Source organism: Callospermophilus lateralis, chromosome 3, assembly GCF_048772815.1.
Source record: "Callospermophilus lateralis isolate mCalLat2 chromosome 3, mCalLat2.hap1, whole genome shotgun sequence".
NCBI classification, from domain to species: Eukaryota; Metazoa; Chordata; class Mammalia; order Rodentia; family Sciuridae; genus Callospermophilus; species Callospermophilus lateralis.
In genome coordinates, this window is record NC_135307.1 from 63,916,360 (window position 1) to 63,941,632 (window position 25,273).

General features: G+C 43.1%; 2 protein-coding genes and 1 pseudogene across 4 annotated transcripts in view; 1 reads left to right on the top strand and 2 right to left on the bottom strand.

The window, feature by feature from the left end:
• Nucleotides 1-1,656: 1,656 nt before the first annotated feature.
• Pigh (phosphatidylinositol glycan anchor biosynthesis class H) lies at nt 1,657-9,572 on the top strand. Of its 3 annotated transcripts, none has more exons than XM_076850332.1 (4): nt 1,657-1,902; nt 5,313-5,522; nt 7,061-7,144; nt 9,079-9,572. In XM_076850332.1, exons 1-4 carry the CDS (start codon nt 1,723-1,725, stop codon nt 9,169-9,171), a joined length of 567 nt encoding a protein of 188 aa, XP_076706447.1. In that variant the 5' UTR covers nt 1,657-1,722; the 3' UTR covers nt 9,172-9,572. The 3 variants fall into 3 exon arrangements, with proteins under 3 accessions (XP_076706447.1, XP_076706448.1, XP_076706449.1); XM_076850333.1 differs by having other exon boundaries at nt 7,064-7,144; XM_076850334.1 differs by having other exon boundaries at nt 5,318-5,522.
• On the bottom strand, nt 2,002-4,522 carry LOC143393468 (ATP synthase F(0) complex subunit g, mitochondrial pseudogene; annotated as a pseudogene).
• Plekhh1 (pleckstrin homology, MyTH4 and FERM domain containing H1) overlaps nt 6,240-25,273 on the bottom strand; it is a 53,961-nt gene continuing 34,927 nt past the window's right edge. The window contains exons 13-29 of the mRNA XM_076850331.2: nt 25,159-25,245; nt 24,684-24,845; nt 23,509-23,589; nt 22,970-23,152; nt 22,340-22,448; nt 21,434-21,546; nt 20,277-20,453; nt 19,839-19,936; nt 19,184-19,361; nt 18,530-18,685; nt 17,363-17,463; nt 16,710-16,851; nt 15,452-15,594; nt 15,223-15,352; nt 13,345-13,431; nt 12,929-13,075; nt 6,240-11,826 (exon numbers count right to left, since the gene is read on the bottom strand). Of these exons, the coding sequence (XP_076706446.1) occupies nt 11,665-11,826; nt 12,929-13,075; nt 13,345-13,431; nt 15,223-15,352; nt 15,452-15,594; nt 16,710-16,851; nt 17,363-17,463; nt 18,530-18,685; nt 19,184-19,361; nt 19,839-19,936; nt 20,277-20,453; nt 21,434-21,546; nt 22,340-22,448; nt 22,970-23,152; nt 23,509-23,589; nt 24,684-24,845; nt 25,159-25,245 (2,256 nt within the window). The 3' untranslated portion in view covers nt 6,240-11,664. The remainder of the gene's footprint in view (nt 11,827-12,928; nt 13,076-13,344; nt 13,432-15,222; nt 15,353-15,451; nt 15,595-16,709; nt 16,852-17,362; nt 17,464-18,529; nt 18,686-19,183; nt 19,362-19,838; nt 19,937-20,276; nt 20,454-21,433; nt 21,547-22,339; nt 22,449-22,969; nt 23,153-23,508; nt 23,590-24,683; nt 24,846-25,158; nt 25,246-25,273) is intronic.

The window sequence follows — 25,273 nt, forward strand, 5'->3', positions numbered from 1 at the left end:
TAATGAAGTTAAAAAGAGTTATTTTTTTAAATGCATAATTAAAATACATAGAATTTCAACAAAAACTAACTGAATTAAAACATAGTTATTAGCTGCACACAGTGGTACACACCTGTAATTCCAGCAACTGATGAGGCTGAGGCAGGAGGATCCAAGTTCAAAGCCAGCCTCAGGAATTTAGCAAGGCCCTAAGCAACTTAGTGAGACCCTGTTTCAAAATAAAAAATAAAAGGGTTGGGGATGTGTGACCCTAGGTTCAACCCCTATCAACGCAAAGCGTATATACATACATATATGTGTGTGTATACCGTTATTAAAATATCGGTTTTAAATGCTATAGTAATGTTTCTTTTTATTGACACATTAAATAACAAGGTCTAGTGGTGCCTCTAATAATTAGTGTTGTTTTACTCTTCTCCATTTATAATAGTCTTAAATGTTTTCTCTGCATTCATCAAGAGCCACATCAGAGAGTGGCATAATTTTCACTTCAACCGTCAAATATAACATAGGAAACTCAAGAGAAGAAAAGTCTATCGTGTTTATTCATATTTTTGGTTTTAACCGTTTCTTCTTGATGTTCCAGGATTCCTTTTTTTTTTTTTTTTTTTATCATTTCCTTCCTGTTTAGAGAGATTCCATTAGCCTTTTTTTTTTTCCAGGTAGATCTGTTGGTGACAAATTCTCTTAGTTTTTCTTCATCTGAGGATGGGTTTATCTCCCCTTCACACATTTGTAGGAGTCATCAATAAGATACCATAAAAAAAAAAAAAAATCAAATAAAGGAGGTGGATGCGATGGCATGCCCCTATAATCCCAGCTACTCAGGAGGCTGAGGTGGGAGGACAGTTTAAGCCCAAGAGTTCGAGGCTAGCCCGGGCAAGATGGTATTGTAATACCTTCTGCATCTCCCACTCCTGCTTTCTTTCCAGCCAGGATTTGTTTGCTTACTCCATGTTCCAAGATATGATCCGGAGGAGACAACTCCCAGACTCCTTACTAGGTCTTCAACTACCTCCTGGGTCTTATCCCTACCTACCTCCCCAACTTCCAAGTGTTCTTCTGGCATGCTGACCTTTTCATTCCTCCAGTTAAGTCAACCTTGTTTCTGCTTCATAGCTTTGTTTTTCCTGGTCCTTCTTTCAGGGAAATTATTCCTCCAGAGCGGCCTTGGCAGACCAGGGTGAGGCCTCCTCCTTCTAAGTCCCGTGTCATCAGAGACCCTTCTTGACTGCCTTAATAAAGTCCCCATTCCACCCCTGCCGGTTAGCACATTATTGCAAACATAATTATCTGAAGTTATTTCCATATCGATTCTCCTACAAGAAGCGAAGCTATTTGAGGGCAGAGACCTTGTCAATACCCTCAGCACCTTAAAACTACCTGGCACAGCAACGAATGAGCGGATGAACGAATTCCTGCGGACCCTCTCGTTGGGGCTCACTCTGGCTTATAATGGAAACCAGTCTGTCGAGTGAAAGTACGTTATGATAGGTTTTGATCTGCCCGCAATTGTTGGATCCCTAGGAATTTCTAGAAGGCGACAATTACAGAACAGAATCCCAGCGGAACCAACCCCAACCGGTGAGCAACTGCGGCTGCGCGGAGTGCGGGGCGGGGCGGGGCGGGGCTGATCCGCTCCCGGAAGCGGCTCCTGCGCCCGCGAGACTGCGCGGAACCGCGGGTGGGCTAGAGCGGCGCTGCGGCGTGGAGCCAGCGGCGATGGAGGATGAGAGGACTTTCTCGGACATCTGTGGCGGCCGCCTGGCCCTGCAGCGCCGCTACTACTCGCCGTTCTGCCGGGAGTTTTGCCTCAACTGCCCTCGGCTCTCGCTGCGGTCGCTCACTGCTGTCACCTGCTCCGTGTGGCTGGCGGCCTACGGACTCTTCACCCTCTGGGAGGTAATGGCCGGTCGGCTCCTGCCTGCGCCTGGAGGTGGTGTCTGGGCTTTGGAAGGGTCTTGGTCTAGCCCAGAATTCGGGTGGAAACCTCCCACCGTCCTAGGGTCGGAAGGCGGGGACCCGCTGGTTCTGGGGACGCCGCTCAGTGCTGGACAGCTCTTTCATTGAGTTTAATGAAGTCTGTGCTCCTGCACATTCTTCTCCCGTGGGCTGCTGCGCCGCTCTGTGGAGTGACCCAGCATTTGTCTAGTTCTTGCACGAAAGCCTAAAACGTTCACTCCATGTGTTTTACGTGGCACATGCTCTTAGTACTTTATTTAATTTTTTTTTGTAGTTATAGATGGACAGAATACTTTCATTTATATGTGGTGCTGAGGATCGAACCCAGGGCCTCACACATGCTAGACAAGCGCTCTGCCACTGAGCTACAGCCCCAGCCCTCATAGTACTTTAATTCCATGAATTCAGAGAACTGTAAGGTGGATCGTCCTCATCCATATCTTTTACTCCTCAGAAGCATATTGCTAATACCTTACGTGTGGTCTTCCAGAAACTGCCTTTGCTTCCACGTGTGTATGTATATAGAGTTTTGTCTTATCTTATGTTTTTCAAGGCAATTTAACCCTCCCTCGAACTCCAGTTTTCAGGCGTATTTTCTAAAGAATTTAGAAAGTGCAGACATGAATGGTTTCCTATGCTGTTTTCAGACACATTTCAGTTTTCTCTGAGCCTGTTTTCACATCTTCAAAATGGAATTAATACCAGCTTTACAATATTGTGAGGGTCAAAAGCATAGCTGTGTAACCGTTCTCAAATTAAAGGAATAATCTGAGTCATGCCCCCTCCCACCTTTTCTTTTTTTCCTCCAGGTACTGAGGATTGAACCCAGGGGGATTATGACTGATATAGGTATATCCCTATACCTTTTTATTTTTTATTTTGAGGAATGGTCTTGCTAATTGCCTGGGCTGGCCTTTAACTTGGAATCCTCTTGCCTCAGCCTTCTGAGTTTCTGGGATTACAGGCTTGTGTTACTGTTCCCTGCCTGAATCTTCCTCCACCCTTACCTGACTATCAGGGATTGAAACCGAGGGATGCAACATTGAGCCACATCCCCAGCCCTTTTTGTGTTTTCTTTTTTCTTTTTTTTATTATTGGTTGTTCAAAACATTACAAAGCTCTTGACATATCATATTTCATACATTTGAGACCCATCTTGCTAAATTGCTTAGGGCCAGCTTTGAATTTGCAATCCTCCTGCCTCAGTCTCTTGAGACGCTGGGATTACAGGCATGCACAATTGTGCCTGGCTGAATCATCTTTTTGAAGTATGTGTTCTTGTTTCAAATATAGTCCTCTTAAATGAGAATATTATTTCAGGAGTGATCTGACTAGAGCTAAGTCCAGCAGGGCTATTTATGTAATTTACATATAGTTTCCATTGCCGCATCCATTAACTCTTGCCATCAAAGCATATTGCAGAACATAGTAATTTAGCATGGAAATAAGCAGAATTAAGACTGTCTTAACATGTAGTTAATTGTAGCTAAAAGTTTCTTCATGGATCAACTAAAATTATGATTAAATTAACTTGAAAGTCCTTCTTAAATTTATAATATAGTTGAATTATTATTATTATTTTTATTTGCAATGCTGAGAATTGAACCTCAGGTTTCTAGCATGTTTAGTAAGCCCTCTACCACTACATCCCTACTGCATTAATTTAGTTTTAATACTACCCTGAATTCTAATCATACATGTGGTTATGTAAGAAGGAAGAGCAGATATTCATTAATACCCACTGAGTACCAGGTGCTTTACTGAATTCCTTACTTCAGCCTTAGAAGAAAGTCAAGCAAAACCCTAACTGTAAACCTCAACAATTTTGCCAGGCACTGAGCAACTCAATGAGACCCTGTCTCAAAAAAATTTTTTAAAAAAAGGACTGGGGTGTGGCTCAGAGGTTAAGTGCCCTTGGGTTTAATCCCTGATACAAAACAAAACAAAACAAACAAACAAACAAACATGAGGTAGGAAGCCTACAGAGTTTATATGAGAGGCTTATTTGACTCGGCTCTTTTCATCTTCCTGCTCTTCCAACTTCAGTGTATTCCACTAGACCTTACCATTGCTCTCCACTTTGTTTTGGAGAGGTTATAATAGTTTCAGGCATCTACACCTCATAACAAGGGGATCTTTATTCCTTAGATTGCTCTTTTTTTTTTAATCTGATGCTTTTTATTGAGATAGCAATTTGATCACATATGGTCCAAGAATACTGAAACAATAAATAAAATATAATCAGATGTTGGCTATTGGTTATATATTCAACATTATAGCCAGTGATGCCATGCTTGTCTATGATCTCTCTAGTATAAAACCACATCCACACTTCATTGGCCATCAAACCATTCAGCACAGCTTCTTTAACTGTGAGCTGTTTAAAGCAACCAGTTTAAGCACTATTGACTTATTTTTCAGGCTCTGAATAGCTAGCTGTAGGGATCTCAGCAAAGGTTGGAGAAACAGCTTTGGCATACTGTCAAAATGGGCCAGTCGAGGCTTTGAGTGACAGTAGCACTGGGGCCTTCTATGTGAGGTTGCACATGAACTGGGCCATGGTTCTAGGGTAGAAGGTCCATCACCCCAAAAGACTTAGATTTCTTTTTAAGATGAACTAAGTTTACCAGCCCTCTCAGAAAACCCTCTCTCCAACATTTCATTGGTTAGAGTTGTATCACATGCACATTTCTAGGCTAATCATGATTCACTCCAAATTTAAGAAGGGTGAGTGGCTGTTAATCAGGTGAGGAGTGTACTGCTGCTGTGATGAGCATTCTATAGTTGTTCAGTCCATAATTTTGTACTGTATGTTCTGCTGAGGGAGCACATGAGGAAAACATTTGGTCCTTAAGATGCAGTTTTGGAAGTTTTTTTTTTTTTCTTTTTTGGGGTTGGGGATCAAAGTTAGGGGCACTCCACCTCTAAGCTATCTCCAAACACTTTTTATTTTACTTTGAGACAGGGGCTCACCAAATATAGTGAGGATCTCACTAAAATTCCTAGGCAGGCCTTGAACTTCTACTCCTGCCTTATTTGCTGGGATTATAGGCATGTGTCATTGTGCCTGATAGAATAATTTCTGAGGCTGGTATGATGGGGACATTTTGCTGAAAGTTCTCCCTAGACTTAGTCATTAGTAATCTGGATTCATTTCACTATATACCTTTGTAGCACTTCAGAGACTGAATAAAAGTGATTTCCTCTTCTTCCGTGCATGTTCTTCTCATCTTTTTAGCTCACAGCAGAGCAAAGCCTTTTTTCTCAATGCCCAATTGACTTGTCTTATGGCACAGATACGCAGAGGACCTCTTGGTAATTTTACTGCCTGTGTCTGGCTCTCTCTTCAGAACAGCATGATCCTCTCTGCTGCCATCTCCATCACCCTCTTAGGCTTGCTTGGGTACCTCCATTTTGTGAAGATTGATCAAGAGACTTTGTTAATCATTGATTCCCTTGGCATCCAGATGACTTCATCCTATGCTTCAGGCAAAGAAAGCACTACCTTCATAGAGATGGGCAAAGTCAAGGATGTTGTCATTAACGAGGCTATTTACATGGTAAGTGTTTAAGTGATGAGTATTACAGGTTTCTCTGGAGGAGATAGTCAGTTCATGGGATGTTCCTTCATCTAAACTTGAGTCTTATTACCTAAAGCATTTGATCACACAGAATTATACTTGAGGACCCTCTGGTCCAAATCTTGCAGTGTTTCCTTTTTAGCTGGCATGAATATAAACAACAAAAGTGAAACAAACTTCCATTGAAAAGATAACTATCTTTACAGTTGTACTTTTTTTAGTGATGGGATATATTATGAGAAATGCATTGTTAGCCAGTTTCCTCACTGAGCAGACATCATGAAGTATATTTACACAGACTTACACAGTGTGTGTCACTGAATCATAATGCTGTTTTTTTTTTCTTCTTGGTACCAGGGATTGAACCCAAGGGGCGCTTTACCACTGAGCCACATCCCCCAGCCTGTTTTGTTTTTTATTTTGAGACAGGGTCTCAATAAGTTGTTTAGGGCCTTGCTAAGTTGCTGAGGCCAGCTTTGAACTTGTAATTGTCTTGCCTCAGCCTCCTGAGTTGCTGGGATTATAGGCATGCGCCACTGTGCCTGGCTAACCATAGCCTCTTGGTGTAATCAAGAGATGCAGTGAACATGAGGTGTTGGAGGCTGCTGCCAGCATAAAATGGCATATCGCTTTATAGTAAATGTTTTTGTAAGTAGCAATACTCTATAACAACAGAAAGTTAATATAGTAAATACATAAACTAATACCGTTTGTTTATTATCGTTATTAAGTATTATGTACTTTACATACTTCATATCTACTTTTATATGGCAGCACATATTTGTCTATACCCACATCATCACAAACATATAAGAAATACATTGCACTAAAAAAAAAAATACATTGCACTATGACATAATGCCACTATGCAATAGGGATTTTTCAGCTCCATTATAATCTTAAAGTCTTACCATCATTGACTGAAACATTGTTATGCAGTGCATGAATGTTTTTAGAGACACAACAGGTTTTCATGGAATCAGCATTTTAACTTTATCTTCTAGCCCAGCTTTAAAAATCATCTCTGCTTTTTTTTTTTTTTTTTTTGAGACAAAATTTCACTGTGTTGTTCTGCTGGTCTCCAATTTCTAGACACAGTTGGAACTTCAGGTATGCGCTAAGTGCCCAGCTTTTATTTATTTATTTTTGTACTGGGGATTTAACCCAGGGCACTTTACCTGAGCTATATCCCCAGCCTTTGTGTTTTTTATTTTGAATCAGGGTCTCACTAAGTTACTTAGGGCCTCACTAAGTTGCTGAGTTTAGCTTTGTACTTGTGATCTTCCCATTTCAGCCTCCTGAGCTATTGCTGGGATAGTAAGTACGTGCCATTGTGCCCAGCTTTGTTTTGTTTTTTTTAAGGAATGAAAATATACTTCTCCCTCACTTTAGAAGCTATCAAGCATTCTGCTACTTAGAGATAACCATTTATGACAGTTTTGAGCCTTCCCTTGAAGAAAGAAGAACACAAAGTGAGTTTCACTTAGACCTCTGTTATTTGGTTTATTTTCTTACAGCAGAAGGTGATTTACTACCTCTGCATTTTATTGAAGGATCCAGTGGAACCACATATGATATCCCAAGTAGTACCTGTCTTCCAGGTGAGCACAGAACACTTTCCTTTCTCCAATGAAATCCTTTACTTTTCTGCATATCTATTGCCACTTAAGTTCAGTAGGAATGTAAACATCTATTGTCAGAGTATTGGAAGATACCTGACAACTAATTTTAGTGAAAATGAGGATTTTAGTTATTTTAAAAGTTCCCCTCTGAGGTAAAATATTAGGAATTCATACAAATTATATAGAAGAGAATAATCAAACATATAACAACTCCTGCATACAAATCACCATCCATTAACTTTAACCCTGTCAGTTTAACTAATGTACACTTTTACATAGATGTTAATGATCATCTAACATTCACTTTTTTTTTACAAAGGCCATTATGCTTATTATTTTAAATAATTTTATTGCATTCTAGCATATTGGAATGTTAATTTACTTAGCCATTTTATTGTTAAATTTTAAGTTATGTCTAGGTAATTTTTTGTTTTGTTCTTATAACAACAACACTATGCAACCATGATTATAATAAATTACTTTGTAGGTAAATAAAATTAAATCTATATAAATATATGTTGGTATTGAGGAATGAACCCAGGGATGTTTTACTACTGAGCTACATTCTCAGATCTTATTATTTTTTATTTTGAGACAGGGTCTCATTAAGTTGCTTAGGGCCTCACTAAGTTGCTGAGGCTGGCCTCAAACTTGCAATCCTCCTGCCTCAGCCTTCCTAGTTCCTGGGATTACATGTGTGTGCCATCATGACTGGTAGTAGTTATATATAATAATTTGCTCTCACTGCCCTTCCCTTTTTATGAAAGATTTAAGAAAGCTGCACAAAATTATTTTGCATAAAAGTTCAAAATTATTTTATTAAACTTTATAGTCTTAAAGATTTTTTTAAAAAAATTTACTTTTTAGTTGTAGGTGGACACAGTATCTTTATTTCATTTTTATGGGTGCTGAGGTTTGAACCCAGTACCTCACATGTGCTAGGTGAGCACTCTACCACTGAGCTACAATCTCAGCCCAATCTTATAGATTTTTATATTTGAAATTGGGCTCTAGAGACTGAACAACTTTACTATACTCTGGAATTTGAACTTGTTTTTCTAAAGTCTTGGCAAACAGTGGCTTACCTGTTTTCTAATTTAATGTGTAAGTAGAGGCACTTTAAAGTTATTAAGTTTGTATTGCTTTAAAGATATTTTTCATATTTTCTTATAAGTATCACCTATTAGTTCTTATTTTAAACTGTGCATCTCTTCTAAAATCTAGATATTGACTATGCATTCATAACAATTCTTTGTATATTTTGAGCAGCAAACTTTTATTAAATACACTTTCCATATATATATTTTTCACATTCTGTGGCTTTTCTTTTAATTTTGGTTGTTTTCCATTTCATAGTATAAAACGATTTTCTGAATTTACTTATTAAACTGTCCTGCTTGTCTCTGAGGTCTATTTCACAACTTGTGACACTTTTTAAGGTCCATCCTTGTTATTCCTCTTGCTGTCCTGAAATTTAGAGATTTAAAAAACCATCCTTTTTTTTGGTACTGGAGATTGAACCCAGGGGTGCACTACCACTTAACCGGATCCCTAGCTGTTTTTACTTTTTATTTTGAGATAGGGTCTTGCTAAGTTGCTGAGGCTGGCTTTGAATTTGTTCCCCTCCGGCCTCCGTCTCCTGAACTGCTGGAATTATAGGCATGTACCACCATGGATTAAAATGCTGTCTTTTGATGTGTGCCTTGTACAATCTCAGGCTGGTCTGTGGGGCTAGCTGGGAATTTTCCCAACAAGATGCTCTGAGGTTTGAATTTCTTGCCTCTCTGAGTTCACACCTGTGCAAGTTAGAACCCTTAATGTGGGTGAGAGGTTGAGCTTGCATGTGGATGCAGAACCACTAAGAACTCTCTTATGTTCACCTGACTCTGCATTTCTCCCCTTTGGAATTCAAGAGTGCCAAGCCCCGGCTGGACTGCTTGATTGAAGTGTACAGGAGCTGCCAGGAGATTCTGGCGCACCAGAAAGCCACATCAACAAGCCCATGAGTCCCAGCATTAAGAAGGCCAGTATTATCTTCCATGGGAAATGACTGCTAAGCCATAGTGGCTGGTTTGATTTCTGTACTATAAACCATCAGGTGGACACTGTCTTAGGAACCAGAATGAATGCAGTGAATCTCAGAATTTTCCCTGTTTTACCAGAGGGGAAATTAAGAATTTTGACATGATGTATCAAAAGCATTGTCAGCAAAGAGCATTTTGTAAAATTCCTAATAAGCACATTCAAGTTTAAATTTTGTGTTGAAATTTGTGGAGCAAGATATTGAGAAACTGGTATCAGAACTCACATAAAAGGCATAATTTCTCTCTGCGTAGTATCTCTGTCTGAAAGTTGAGGAAAACCATGAAGCTCTTAAGGTATGGAATAAATGTCCTACAAAAGCCTATTCTCTGCCTACCTAGCTTCTGTGTTCTGTATGGGTTATTTATGATGACTTTCTTAATAAACAACTCTTTTTCCAAAACATACACAGTAATTGCCTGATGTGCAGACAGCTATTTTTTTTTATTGACAAACACGATCATGACATTTCAGTCATGGGTGTCAAACACATTGATACTTTTCTGTTATTCAGCATTTTCTACCACTTTTCAGCTACTTTTGCCAAGAGGGAGGAGACAAAATGTAAGACAGAAAATTTGACTTTTGTTTCCAAACATGGTACTCCCAAGTTAAAGAAGAATAAACAAACTCTAGAAGCCTTTGTTTCTAGGACAGTTTCTTGTCTATAAAATTAATAAACTAAAGGAAGATTCCTAAGAGTCAGGAAGTAGGAAAGATGGTGAGGGAAGTAGTTTGACTCCTAGATTCAATATGAACATAATGGCACTTAAACTTTCTTTAGAGCTCTATTTTTTTTTTTAAATGCCCTAATTAGCTAATATCTTCATTGGCCTTAGACACTCAGGATATAAAAGCAGAGATAACTCAGCCTTGGAAGAGTTATCCAAGAGCCTACGTCAGGTGATTTTTTTCGAGGTAGAAATGTCTCAGCTAGACCCCCACCCAAATACTGGGAGGTGGTGGTGGGTGGAGGGACAGAAATAGGTATAAAACTGTCTGCCTTGCAAAGTCAACTTAAGAAGAGACAGACTCTCATGCCTCTTTTTTTCTTCCTCCTTCACTCTGCTTTGTTAGTTGAAAGGTTGAGAGGGAAAGCATAACAACAGCTGAAGTTATAAATTAGTTCCAGTCTCATGGTTTTTGCATGTGCAATACCCACATCACTGGGGCTAAAAGCTTGGTTCTTGGGTTGTTTCTGCTAGCCACATTTTTCAGCATTTTGTGAAAAAAATGTTAAGACTACCTTAGAGTTATAAAATAAAACTCCATTTCTCAGATGTTGGAAAATCAGAGTATGAACTCCGCCCGCCCCCACCAGTGGAAAAGATGTAGACAAAAACCATTCCCCTGCACTCAATTAGAATGTTTGAGTTGAGGGGGATTATGATGTTCTCAAGAAGGCAAAAGGTGAAAAAATTTTCTACTTTTTATACCTAATGCTTTTAGGCTAAGACAGACATTACATACATGCCCTGAGTCTCCAACTAATTTCCAGCAGAAGTTTGCCAGAAGTCTCAAGCACACCCAGGCCCTGGAGGAGACTGAGGGTCTTCTTTGTTCCAGATTCACCTTCAGTGCCTCACACAGCAGCTAAAAGTGGGGAGCATTTGCTTGGTCTTTCAAAGAGTGGGGAATAATGACTACCTTTCCTTCAGTAGTGAGCACAACCTTCACTGAGTCCCTTCCAGGTGCTGAAGTGAGACAGAAGTCAGACTGGACCCACCTTTTCCTGTCCTTGCTTGGACACTGTGTAGTACTGAGTTCAGTTTACAGTCCAGTGTACATAAAACATGAAATGCAGCAGGGTTAGTGTTTCATTCTGCAAAATTTGGAGCTGCTGCCTCAGAAGGAGCACTGTGGCTCCTACTCATCAGTAGAGGGGAAAAGATAGTCTATTTGTTTTTCTCTAGTCCTGCCAATACCATTTCCATCTGGAAAAGGAAGTCCAGTTTTAATTCTTGGCTTTTGTCAGAATTCAGGTAAATTGGAAATTTTTATCCTATTCTTTTCAGAAAACTTCAAGTATAATTCTCCACACAAAGATCACATACAATATAACAATGATCTTCCCTGAAGGAATCAGTGCAGAAGCCCCAAATACAGCACTGTGACCCTCAGTAACATTGGGACAGTGGGCCATCCCTGTCTATGTTTAGAATAAGATAGCATCCAGAGTCAGTATTCTTATGGGTGGTGGTGGTGGGGAATAAGTGGTTTCTATACTGGGTCTGGATTTGTAAAAGCTGGGCTCTGAAATATTATAAGGCATCTAGAGAGTAGTCTTCATAGATGCTGAAATACACATTTCACAGAACAGTGTGCAGGGAGTTCTATTAGACCCATCACAGTAGTACCATATCCTAGGATATAAATCTCTAATCCCAGAGGTGGTGGGGAGAGGGTAGGAGAAATATTCACAGCAATGTTGGCCCCTTGGTGGCACAGGAAACAGAAGCAAAGAACTGTCGTCCATCTAGCTCCCATGGCTGGCGGGCTGCAGGTGAGTTGGCAGGTGGGTTCACAGTTGTAGAGCAGTGGTTCATGTAGCTGGCCATGATGAAGGTAGTTTCAGCAATCTAAGGGGGCCAAAGAAGCAAAAGAATTAAGCTAGCCTTTGCTTGAGTGCTGGCTTTCTCAATTGGCTGTTGTATTGAGTATATGACATTCACAAGCTTCAGCTCATCTCAAACTACCCACCCAAAAGAAAGTGTCCAAAGGGGATCGTTATGAGATTCAGGGACCCAGTGAATGGTCTGAAGTTCCTCCAAGATGTGTGGTGCCCTCCTGAGAAGAGGGCTAATGTTCTGCTCTGGTTATCTCTACGGCCAGGGAAGAGGTCCTTCTTGGGGAAGAGGTCACGCATTCTCTCATTCAGCAGGGATGATATCAGAAGGAGGTGGAATTTGGCAAACTACAACTTGAGGATTAAGAGTGGGATCAACAGGGTTTCTGGTTACTATCAGAAGGGTGTCAGGAATAATAAATCAGAACTTAAGTTTATGAGGGGCTGGGGTTGTGGCTCAGAGGTAGAGCACTCGCCTGGCATGCATGAGGCACTAGGTTCAATCCTCAGCACCACATTAATAAAATAAAAGATATTGTGTCGACCTACAACTAAAAAATAAATGTTTTTTTTAAAAAAGAACTCAGGTTTATGAGCCTTTGTAACTGTTACTTTTGATGGTCAATATTCTGTACTGAGTAGGAATAGTGCCTTAAAGCAAAAGAGGTATTTTTGTTGCCTTAGAGAGCACAAGGAAGAGGGTGCATAGCAGAGACTGTCCCACTTTGTGGCTAGTGTTGTGGCAGCAGAATGAGAACATGAGAGCACCTTCAAGAGGACACTGCCCTACCCCAGGGCCAGTTGCAGAAAAGACAAACAAATGAGCACCAACTCAGGCCTGCATGGTTCTGGTGTATGTGAAAATTACAAAAGAGCATAGTAGTGGCTGGATCATAGTTAGTTCCCTCCTGATGGCACCTCTACCTACTAGCTTACCGATGACAGTAAGATACAATGCTACCTAAACCCTCTGGGAAGCTGATTATATACAGGACCTGAAATTTTACCTGGGGCAGGGCCTTCTAGGTTCTATGGTGACCCCAGTTTCCTCTCTAAGCTCCAAGCTAAAACATTCCACAAGACCAGAGTAAAATTTTGTAGCCGCAGTCACTCACCTTAGGAGCAGTCATCCGGAAGATCAACTTCTCAATGTGTGCTTTTCCAGACCCTTGGTCTGGAATGGTTCTAATCACAAGCATGAAGTCATCCCTGTAGCCACCAAAGGTTGTCACTGAAGAGTAGGGGTAAGTGATGTGCACTTGCTGTGGAAAGGAGCCAGTGAGTTCTGGGGAACCTTCACCTGTCTCTTCTAGGCACAGATACACTTAAACAGGAAGGAAGAACTTTGAAGTGGTCATGATTTGGAATTATACATCTTGAATATCTATAAGCTGAGTCTAGACTAAAGGACAGTGCTGGTTGGACAGGAGGTGAAAGTAAGGGAACCATGGTCATCTAACTCAGACCTTTGAATCCAGAGAGAAGACAAGAGGAAGAGGAAGGATCAAAGCCACCCTTCCTCTTTCCATACCATAGTGTGGTGGTCCAGGATGCTGACACCATCTTCATTCACAGCAATCCATACCAGAGTGTTCTCCTTGGAAGACAGCTTGGCAGGCTGCAGATTCAGAAAAATCCCGTTAGACATAATATCCAGGGTTAGAGAATTTGAACCATTAAGTACTTTCTGAGGATAAAGGTACATCCAGGGATCTGCTAAGCAGTAATTTTCAACCTCATCTTGGAAAACACAGAAAACATAATTTGTGTAGCATTCGTTAATAAACAGGCAAGAGTGTCTGTGGCATGAGGCATCTACTAACGATCCCAGAGGTGGATGGGATCACATCATCCTGCTGCAAAACACTGGACAGAAAGCTCTGGGCTGCAGAATAGAGGCCAGCCCTATCTTTTGCATGGGGAACAGGCTGTTTCCTTTCAGATCTCAGAAACGTAGCATTCCATTCACAATGTTTCCTAGCTGAAGTGCATCTTACTTTAACCAATTTCTTAAGGACTTTAAAAGAATGGAAAAACAAAGATGCAGTCTTGTAGGCTTAAGCCTTACTAGTGAGAACATGACATGTAGTGGACATTTCCTGAATTTTTATTGCCAGGGCTGCAGTGGGATGATTCAGAAGGTTTTTCTTTCCTACTCAAAAGGCTAGGAGGAGAGGGAGAGATGGACAGGTCACCTTTTCTGAAGCTTTCCCAACTTCCAAGATCAAGTGGGCCTCTTTATAGATGCCTTTATAACACCCCTATACTTTTCCTTCATATCCCTGTAACCACTTGTAAAAAAAAATACATACGTAAATTATATATATATATATATCATCATATACATATGAAAATATATGAATTGATATATATGAATGATAGGGATTGAGGGTGTAGCTCAGTGGTAGAATCTCTTCCTAGCATACTCAAGGCCCTGGTTCAATCCCTAGTCCCCTAAAATTTAAATAAATAAATATACATGTGTGCATATGTACGATGCAGGAGAAGACAAAAAATGAATATATAGATGATTATTTGGTTAATGTGCATCTCCCCCATTATATGGGAAGCTTCATGAAGGCAAGGGCTGTCTGATTTTTTTTTTAAAGAGAGAGGGAGAGAGAGAATTTTTTTTTTAATATTTATTTTTTAGTTATCGGCGGACACAACATCTTTGTTTGTATGTGGTGCTGAGAATCGAACCTGGGCTGCACGCATGCCAGGAGAGCGCACTACACCTTGAGCCACATCCCCAGCCCAGGGCTGTCTGATTTGTTCAGTTCTTATAATCTTAAACAAGTAGCATTAGATATAGTAGGAACTTCATAATATTTGTTGGATAAATGAGTGAATATCCATTTTCTGAACTCTGGCTTCAGTGAGCAGAAACATGAGCAGCTTAATGTCTGGTTACAGGATAATATCTCTTTTCTATAAAATTCATGTACTCCAGATGCCTACTGAGGAAAAGTTCCAACTAAAATTACTACTGGCCTCCTGGCCTTCATGCAGAGGTGAAATTAACTCTTGCCTATGTAGTCTGATTCCCCTGTGTGCTATGTAATAGAGATTTATTTAGGTTATACATGTTTCTTTCAAACTCCTTTAAAATGGAGTATTTTAAGTTGAAATCCTTATGTGTGAATTATTTGATCCTCTTCTCTTTCAGGAATAGCATTGACAAGTCTATAATAAACACTTTCATAAAACTATGAATCACAACTGTGCTCTGGACCATGGTAACCTGGAGTAGGTCAGAAATAGGTGGAGAGATAGTGACCCCTTGTGGTTGGTAGTGTGGAGGCAGGGGTTGTAGACTGGAGTGGCTCAAACATGACCAGATGGGGAGTGCAGCTCCAGGAGAAATTTAGGATATCCTGAGGATGTGGTTCCTTCTACTGGCACTTACCTGAGCAGCAAAAAGCTTAGCACCAAAAAGAGGCCATTTCCGGGCCACAGTCAGGTAGATGCGGATGCATTCAGGAGGGGAGCAGCCTTGCAGTGCTGCCCACTTTGTGGTCAGCATATCTGTCAGATGCCTGTTGGGGTGTATGGAGAGAAATAGTGCCCATGAAGTCTCATCACAGCTCTGGGGCCTCCCCACAATACCTCCCTGCAAGACCTTGCAGGCTACCTACCTCAGCTGTTCAGGGGGTGCCCCATGTCTGTAGCGCCTTGGGTAGAACCTATCTAGGACTTGCTGGAGAAGATGCTGAGTCTTGGCAGGGGGTGTGCTCCCAGGGCCTGGCAGAGTAGGCTTCTCCAAGTCCCCATATTCTACCTATAGCAAAAAAACATAGGAGTTAACAAGAGTCCGGAGGTAGATGGGGCCAGGTGGATGTTGTTGGAGAGGTGAACTAAACCACTGTTTATTTGTGGGGTGTGATTGGATATTAAAAAATACTTGTGAACAGAACCTTTATTTCAAGTTTCATAAACACTACAGAAATAACCTTAGAGTTCTAGAATACTGTAGATTGTCTAGACCAACTTTCATTTTGCAACTGAGGTAATTACCTTAACCAAAGACAGTTAATTAGTGGCAGACATGGGAAATAATGTGGAAATTCTAGTTTCTAATCAAAGAATATGGGCCATAGAATTGACAATGCTACAGATCCTGAAAGACAGACTACCTAGCTCAAATCCCAGTTCTGTTATTTCGAGCTTTATGTCCTTGATCAAGTTAAACACTCTGAACTTCAATTTCCTCAACTAAGTGGGAATGAGAACTATGTGGGAAAATACATACAAAATGCTTAGCATAGGGCCCACTATAGGATATCCATGTTGATATTAATACTTATAAATATCAACAATTATTTCCCCTTCCTTTCCAGCATGTTGATCCAGCCTTTTTCTTATGGGGACCATGGAGTTATCCCATATAACTCTGGCAAGATGGCTCCTACAGGTAATAGGAAGGAGAGTCAAAGTTTGAATGTATGGTCTTCCTAATTTTACTTATAATGTTGGATGCTTTATACATTTTATCTCATACATTATGAGATATTTGTTATCTAAGCATCATACTTAGTAGTACAACCCTGTGGATGCAGGAAGGGAAGTATTTTGTTTTTAGTATACAAAGTAGGAAACTAAAGCATAGACAAATGACATGTCTTGGCCAACATTTCACATGGGAACATAGCTAGGACTCAAACCCCTGTTTTGAATTCCAGTCCAGCATTCTGGACTGTAGTCCATCTGCAGTGGGTAAGCTGTCTGTTGTCTGTACCCGGGACAGCATGCTGCCATCTTCTGGGCACCACCAGATCTGCAGAAATCTCTTAATATTTCAGGCTGCATGGTGATTCCACCTGCCTTGGAGATTCCACCTGGGAGTCCCAAGATGGCCTCCTGACCCTTATATTTCCTGAACAGACATAACCATACCTGGGCCATCAGGGCGGCCATCTCAAGAGCCAGTTCTTTATTGACAGGAAATCTCCCTGCCACTATCTCTCCACTGGTTTGGAAGGCAAGCAACAGTCGCTCTCGCTCTGTCTCCCCTTTGACTTGACTCCGAAAGTACAGCCTAGAGGGAAAAGAGTGAGAAGCCAAGTTTCAGCTGGGATCCCAACCAGGGATGAGGCTTTCTCTGGATCTTTTTATCTTGATTTCCAAAACAAACAAAACCCCCACAATTCTTTATTCTATTTCCTATTGCCCCAGAAATGTAATCAGGTATGACAGAGCAGATGCAGGACCATGCAGATCTTATAACCACAGCAGGATGTGGCTAATTCTGAATATACCATTAGACTTAATGGATTTGGTGACAGGAATCTAGCACCTGGAATCAGTGTTTATTAGGGTGTTGGATGAGTTAAGATTCCAGGAGACTAATGGAACTTATTTGCCTGGCTGACAAAGCCTGAGCTGCCCAATGTCTCAGGAATAGGAGCAGCGCCGGCCTGCACCTCAGCTAATGCCCATCAGGCAGGGTTGGATCTGTGGGCTTGTCTAGGACAGGCCATTCAGCTGAGGAGGTGATGAGCTGCCCCCACTGGCAGTCCTCATGTTTTCCCACAGGTAGTGCTCAGGACCTGTTCTTGTACATCAGCTTCACAACGCGTGTCCCACCCTCAGACTTTCCAGGGTGCAGTTCCTTCAGGGCTTGTTCCCACTTGGAGATGGCATCACAGATCTTGAAGAGGCAAAAGAGAAAAGTCAAAGAAGCCCCTTGTGAGGGCAAAAGGGTCCAGCCCTGGTTTCCTGGACTTAGGCAGAACTGTGAGTGCTCCCATCAGGTGACTGACCTGTGTGGGACCGCATACTCCCAAGACCTGCAGTGCTGCCACTCCCTCACAAATGGATGGGGAGGTACAACCTGCCCTGGGCATGGTGAGCAGCAAAGTAAGGAACGCTGTCCCACTGCCTTCATAGTCGAGGGGGCTTCCTGGAGGCTACGCAGGGCCCCTGAAACCCGTGGCCTCATCTCACTGGCTCCTTTTCCATTCCACCAACTGCCGTTCTTTTCAACAAATATACCCAATGGCCTTCAGACACTTATGAGGAAGATATATGGCACATTTTTTTTCCTGGAAGTGGTAAGATTAGAAGCCCTTGTCCTGCTGTTGTAAAGACAAATTCTGGAGCCAAATATACTCATCAAGTGCTGCAGCACATTCCCATACACACTAAGACTCTCATTCTAATTCTAGACCATAATACAGATTGGTCTTCAATCCCATTTAAGGGCCTCTAATAACACAGGTACAAGAAGGATCTACTTTGTTAAAACCTATAAGCTAGGGGCTGGGGATGTAGTTTAGTAGTAAAGCAATCCCTACTTATTTTAAATTAATTATTTAATTTAAAATAAATAAATAAATAAAACAACTATAAGCATAGCATAGGTCCTGGTGCATAAGATGGCACACAGTGGGTCCAGGCATACAGTTCTCTGCCTATGAGTGGGCAGATGTAGGCTCAGCAGAGCTTTCCTGCCCCTATACCAAGCTGAGAAGAGGCTCTTTCCCCTGGATGCTGCAGGGCCACTGGATGGAGGCAGGGTATGGAGATCTTGTCCCCAAAGATGAGGGTACATGCATTTTTGTTCTGCCCACACAGCTACATTTTAGACTAGCACAAAAATGCTGGCCCAGGAAGTACCTTGGGCTCAGCACCAAATGTGCTACTGAATAGTCAGGTGCCCACTGCATGGCATTAGTATTCCTGAGTCTGGAGTGGCTAAGTGGGGAGGCTGTCACCTTGACACTCCCCTGCAGGCAGTGTTCCAGATCCCTGCCAGAAGGATCATCGGTGAAGAGAGCAAAGCCAGAGTGGGATGATTTCCTCATGCCCGTCTCCTGATTCAGCCGCTGCAGGAACTCATCAACTGTGGAGGAGCCATCAAAACCAACTACCTGTGGAGGAGGGGAGGCACTCTGAGCTCAGTAGGCTTGTGGAGGCTTTCTATAGCAGGTGGAGAGGAGCAAGGGTGAATGCAAGAGAACCAGGCAAGATGGTTTCCATATTTAGACACAGAAGGTCAGGGGAAGGAAGCTGAGCCTGCTCACTGTAAACCAGAACAGACAAGCTTGGTCCCTTCTTCACTGTCACTCTTGGGGCTTCAGTCTCATGCCACTTTCCTAGTCATATGTCAGCTTCCCTGTTCATGTGATAGTTAAAGAGATCTACTTTCAGAGAACTGCACAATGAAGTGCTTCTGTGATTCAAACTCCTTTCTCCCTAAACACATGAATTAATGCCCCCTCCCATGCCAAATTCTAAGCTCATCCCTATTTCTGGTTTCCCTGTTAAGAATCTGAAAGCCCACAGAGGCTTGGCACTCACCTGGGCCAGAGATGTTTCCTCTAGACAGTAAGAACACTTGGGTCAGAAAGCTCAGCCAGTTTCCTCACCTGGTAAGTCCCGTTGGCAAAGTGCACAGGGATGCTGAAGGGCAAGGAGTGGTGGAAGGGGTTTCGCAGCAAGATGGACACCACTTCCATGCGTGATGGTCTGGCTTCCCGCTCCCCTGACTGCAGAGTCCGCTCCACTGCCCGCTGACAGTAGGTAGCATACTGGCCAGTTTCATTTCTAAAAAGCCAGGAGGATGAGAACACTAGGCACTCTGATTTTCCCTGCCTCTGTGGTACCCAGGTGCCTACCCAATTTAGCTAGCACCAAAACCAACAGGGGTAGGTTGTAGGAAAAGCCCTTAAGATTAGAGTATTAATTTGTCATTCATAACCTATCTGTGGTAGACTGCTAGCATGCATGTTTTCTTGCAGAAGCCAGAACAACATAGAAACAGTGAATATTTGGGAACAACTTGGGGGGAATATGTTTTCACATGAACTACCCTACAAAACACCCCAAAACACATGGAATGGTGTGCAGAGAAGCCTAAGCATGCCCAGATCTCCATGTGCCTGTTTGCACAAGATAATGGACAACATCTCTCAATCCTGAGCAAATCTTGGAGGGGAGGAACAATCTGCTCTATCTAGTCTCCCCATCATCCCTCTTAATCATACCGCAATCAGTAGTGGCAGCAGAAACATATCTACTCACCTGGGATCTGCATGGCGTTGGAGCTGCTGCTTAACATACCAGAGGAAATGATGCTGAGGCAGGAAAAGTGGGGCACACAGAGCCAGGAGCTGCCAACACTGCCAGGGGACACATAGGGTGGGCTGTGTGCTGGGTCTGCAGAGCCCCTGCCTTGCAGTTCCAAGCTGCAAAATGTTTGGCACTCTTTCCCCACACCAGAACCCCCCAACCTTCTGTGGGAACCGGGTTGGCCAGCTTGGTCAGGCTTTGTTCAGAATGGTGATCATACAATCTGACAATGCACAGACAGATAAGCTGTACTGAGGCAGCTCAGAGCATGGAGGCTGTTTGCTCACTTGGCATAAAGCACAATTTGCCCATCACCTTCCATTTTTTTTCTTCCTGGGCAGTCCTTGCCAGTGGTTCTGTTCAGATGTTCCATCCCCAGGGAATGCTAACCTGCATGAGGGAGTACTTCTGAGGTGGGCGGCAGCTGGTCTGCTTCATGAGTTGGCAGTAGATCTCGCTCTGCAGCTCAGGGTGAACCAGGCACACCTGCAGTGCTGTCTGGGCCAGGGATACGTGGTAGTCCACTGAGGCAGCCTCTACGGGCACATTGATGAAGAGCTGGCAGGACTGGGAGGGGAACAACAGTGGTACAGGCAGAGACAGCACCATGATTATTGTTCTGACAGTGCAATGGTGTCTCTGACCCCAAGCAGAGCCCTAAGGGAGGCTCAAATTCACCACAGACAGCTCTTTCTAGGAAAGAGCATTGTTACTTCTTACAAGCATCTATGCTGAAGTGGCTATTCTGGGATAGAATCATTCCTTTTTTTTTTTTTTTTTTTTTTTTTGGTACTAGGGATTGAATCCAGGACTGCTTTACCACTGAACTACATCTGCAAACCTTTTTATTTTTTACTTTTGATACAGGGTCTCATTAAGTTGTTGAGGCTGGCCTTGAACTTATGATCCTTCTGCTTTAACCTCCCGAGTTGTTGGGATGACAGGTGTGTACCACTTCATCTCACTGAATGAATCTTTCCTTCTTTAAAGGTTTCCATTATACAAGCAAGACAGTTAGCTTACATAAACAAATTCATTTAAAAATTCAGATAAGCGGGGCTGGGGTTGTGGCTCAGAGGTCGACCGTTTGCCTAGCATGCATGGGGCACTGGGTTGGATCTTCAGCACCACACAAAGATAAAATAAAAGTATTGTGTACACCTATAACTAAAAAATAAATATTAAAAAAATTCAGATGAGCACAAAGAACATTTTTAAATAGGTCAAAGTCTCTGAAGTCCAGAAGCAATGTAAACCTGGCCCTTCCTACTGTGGACTATAGGAAGGCATCCTTCAAGAGAGAGTTTTCACTGGCATTTCTCAAAGTCCTAGAGCTTCCCTCTGCCATAAAGGAAGGTTGCCATAAAGGAAGCCATTGGGGGACCTTGTGGGACCTTCTTTCCCTTTCTCTCTGGATCCCCCTGTGGGCTACCCTATCTCCTCCACCCATGTTATCACAGCAGTAGGCTTAGGCTGCTCCAGGCCAAGCCTGGGCATGCAATGTGGACACCACTGGTTGATGGGCCTGGGCTATGTTCTTACTTTACCTTGAAGAGCTTGAGAGCCTCTGTCTGCAGAGCTTCAGAGGGCAGGGTGGTGAGGGAGGTACACAGCCCATCTTTGCTATAGCACAGCATAGGGTGCCTCCAGAGTGGGGAATCTGTCCAAAGCACAGCACCAGAAAGCAGTACAGTTACTACTGAGGAAGGAACTCACCTCCCACCCTCCCAGCCCCAACTTTAGTTTGTGAGGAAGACAATGATTTAACTCTCTGGGAAACATGGGTGGTTCTGAGTTTATCAGTCACAGACTACCGGGTATGCAGGGGTGCACTGCATTCACACACAAGTGTGGCCATATAGGAAGGCAGTCAACACTTTGCTACAGAACTGCAAGAAGGGTGAGTGTGCATGGCTGGGATGCACCTGAGGGTAAGTGTATGTGAGGGCAGGTCTCTGCCTTATGGTGCAGAATTGGCTGCAGGAGCACACACATTACACAAGCCTCACAGTAGCAGTAAAAGGCTGTGCGTGGTGTGTGCCTTGGTTAGTTCCTGAGGACCCTGAGACTCAGTAGCAAAATAAAGACCCCTAAATAGCCCCTGGCTTAGTTTAGCCTAATCAAATTTAGGCTCAAATTATTAATTAACAAAGTCTAACTATAGATTAACCAGCTACCTCCTTTCCTCAGTCCTCTGCCCAGCCAGCAAAGCTGTGGTCTGAAGAGTGAAACATTTACCCAGATCACTGAACAGTCTGCTTCCCAGACAAACTCCCCCCGAGTGTCTTAGACAGAGACATAGGGGCCCTGAAAAGTAGGATGGGGACTCCTGTTCTGAATTAGTTATATTTAGCACAGCTCCAGGGGACCACGGTGCTTTCTTTGGGTTCCTGACCAATAAGCACCTAGCCTCCACCCTCCAACCCACACCACAATGGCCACCCTTACCTTACCTGGGTCTCCCTCACCATCCATCAGTTTCCCAATGAGCTGCTCATAGGCAGTGCCTACCTTGGCACTGCTGCCACCTGCAGCCACTGTGAGGTGGTAAAGCCACGTATCCTGGAAGAAGGTGGGAAGCCATTGAATGTGGGGGAGTGAAAGAGTGGAGGTAAAAGTTCCAAAGAGGATTCCCACAGTGGGATTCAGCCACTGTGGCTGGCAAGAGTCAAGGTTACCAGTTTCTAAGGGGAAAGATTAGGGATCAGGTGAACAGGGACCTATTTCCAAGTTGGTTCTATCTCATGGCCCCAGGGAAGATGCTGATCACTGGGAATGAATTCAATGGAAAGTTATATTCTCATTCAGAGAATATTAATTGCCAAAGTATTAAAAGAGGGAAATAAATTTAGGGAAGCTCAGGCGAAAGAGAAAGGAAGGGCTGAGGCTGTGGCTCAGTGGTAGAGTGCTTGGCTAGCATGTGTGAGGCACTGGGTTTGATTCTCAGCACCACATATAAATAAATGAATAAAATAAAGGTCCATACATTTAAAAAAGAAAGAAAGAAAAAAGATAAAGAAAGAGAAAGGAAGATCAAAATCACAAGTCCAAGTTTGGCCACAAAGGTCCAACTCCTACCTTACCTTTTCATGCTTGGTACCAATGAGCAGGTAGGTAGGACTGTGCTCTGGAGGATGGATCACCAGCGTACAGTGGGAGGAAAGTAACCGTCTGGTTCCTCCAGCCTCATAGTCCTCATCTGAGTCACAGGATCGATCTACTTCTTCTATGCGTGCATCCCGCACAGGCAGACGACCCAGGGGTCGCTGTAGACATGAGCCGTCCATGAGTGGGAGAACCAGGGGGATGAGGGAATTTCCTCTCTCTGAATATTTAAGCTCTAGAGGGTGGTAGTCTTAGATGTGGACAGACGACAGGATGGGAAGCTGGAAGCTATAGCATTGCAGCCAGGCTGGGAGCAGAATGAGGCTTATTTGAGAATAACCAATAGACCACACAGGTTATGCATGCTGGCCGCATGCTCTGGAGAGATCTAGCCAGCTGGCTGTTGTACTAGTTGTGGGTTTGGTTGGGTACAGGGTAAAGATGGGGACTGACATCAGGACATGGAGCCACAGCAATGTGGCTTGGGGGAATAGTTGCTGTCAGAAAGTTGAGGTACCTTATCCTCATGGCTCCGGTAATAGTAGAAGGTTTTCCCAACAAGAGCACACCAGACTAGCTTGGAGTGGCCATGTTTTACCTGGAGGACAGAAATAAACTAGCATTATTAGAACCAGAGGGCCCCAGAAAAAAATCCAGGACTGGCAAAAAGAAGCCAAAGAGAAGACTCAGGTCCTTAGTGGAAATGCCAGTTAAACTCCCTACTAATAGAACCCCTTTCACAGAAAAGACCATGATGTGTACACCAGCCTTCCTTGGGCTATTCAGTGACCTATGACCTACCATTAAAAGACGGATACCAAGGGGCTGGGGTTGTGGCACATGGCAGCGCGCTTGCCTAGCATGTGTGAGGCACTGGGTTTGATTCTCAGCACCACATATAAATAAATTAATAAAATAAAGGTCCATCAAAATAAATAAAAAAAAAAAAGATGGATACCAGGACAATCAGATAACCCTTCCAGGAATGTGAACACAGGAAGAACTTGCTAGTTGCTAGTTGGCAGAGGCGAGGGTTGTTAGGATGCAAGGAAGGTAAGAGCCAAGGCAGGCTGAAACCCTTGGGTGACCACAGATCATGAGGGAACAGAAACTACCCAGATGCAGAGAATGGCATCAACACAGCCTGAGGGGGGAAGCAGAGACTGAGAGCCCATAAGCCCTGAGACTGCTGAGCACAGCTGCTCTGGCTCTGGGGTGTCTGTTGTCACTAAGTGCTTCCTTGTTAACTTCCCTTTCCTTGGGTTAGCAAATGATTCTCTGTTCCCTGCAACCAGAAGAGCCCTAACTAAAATGTCTTTAGGGCAGGCCTAGGACACTGTAGTCTTTAGATGACTGGCTATTCCCAATGTGCCCAAGTCTCTTCTTGACACTGTTAATTCTGAGGCATGGTGGATACAATGTGGGGGCAACCCCTAATGACCTCAAAATGGGGTAAAACCATTGCTTTCCTTCCTGTATTGGGAATACTTGTTCTAACAATCCTTAGCTCTGCTTCCTAGATACCATCACCATCACCTTATGTTGTTAGACCATATTTGAGGGTCAACCAGCTAGTTACATGAGAAGCCCCTGGATTTAGGAACTGTGGGAAAGGAGGGAGCCCACCACTCTTTGCCCCTCCCACTCCTGGCTCCCCGACTCAGGAGGTTCCTCCCCTCAGCTCCCTCATACCTTGGTCAGCCAGCCCTTCACAGTGGGCTTGGTGCCACCCTGAGGCAGGGCTGGAGGCCCGGTGGCCTGTACCTTCAACAAGTTCTGTAGGACCCGTATCCACTCCTCCAGCAGGCTGGGTGAATCTGCTGTCAGGTAGTAGGTCTTCTTCTCTGAGATAAGCTGTGGAGGGCAAAGGATTGGGGCCAGAGGCAGCAAGACAAGCTCTGAGATGACACAAGACCCTGAATTCACTGGATCTTCCTTATTCCTACCCTGTTGCTCCCTTCCTTCTTTTCCTCCCTATCTTTCCTACCTTCACTCCATCTCACATTGTCTCCTCTTCCTTCCTTATATTCACAATGTAGTAACATCCTAATGTTGATGTTAAGTCTTTCATTCATGTTCTTTTTGCCCCATCTTTGTCTCAAACATAGTCATATCCAAACCTAGCATCTGATCTGCCTAAAATACCAACTGCTTTGATCAGGTTCACCTGGAATGTCTGTGCACCCTCCCCTCGAACAATTTGGCAATGGGAGTTCAGATCCACTTGACCTTGAGGTTTCCGAATGACATCACTCTGTAAAGAAAGGAACAGAGAGCAAAGC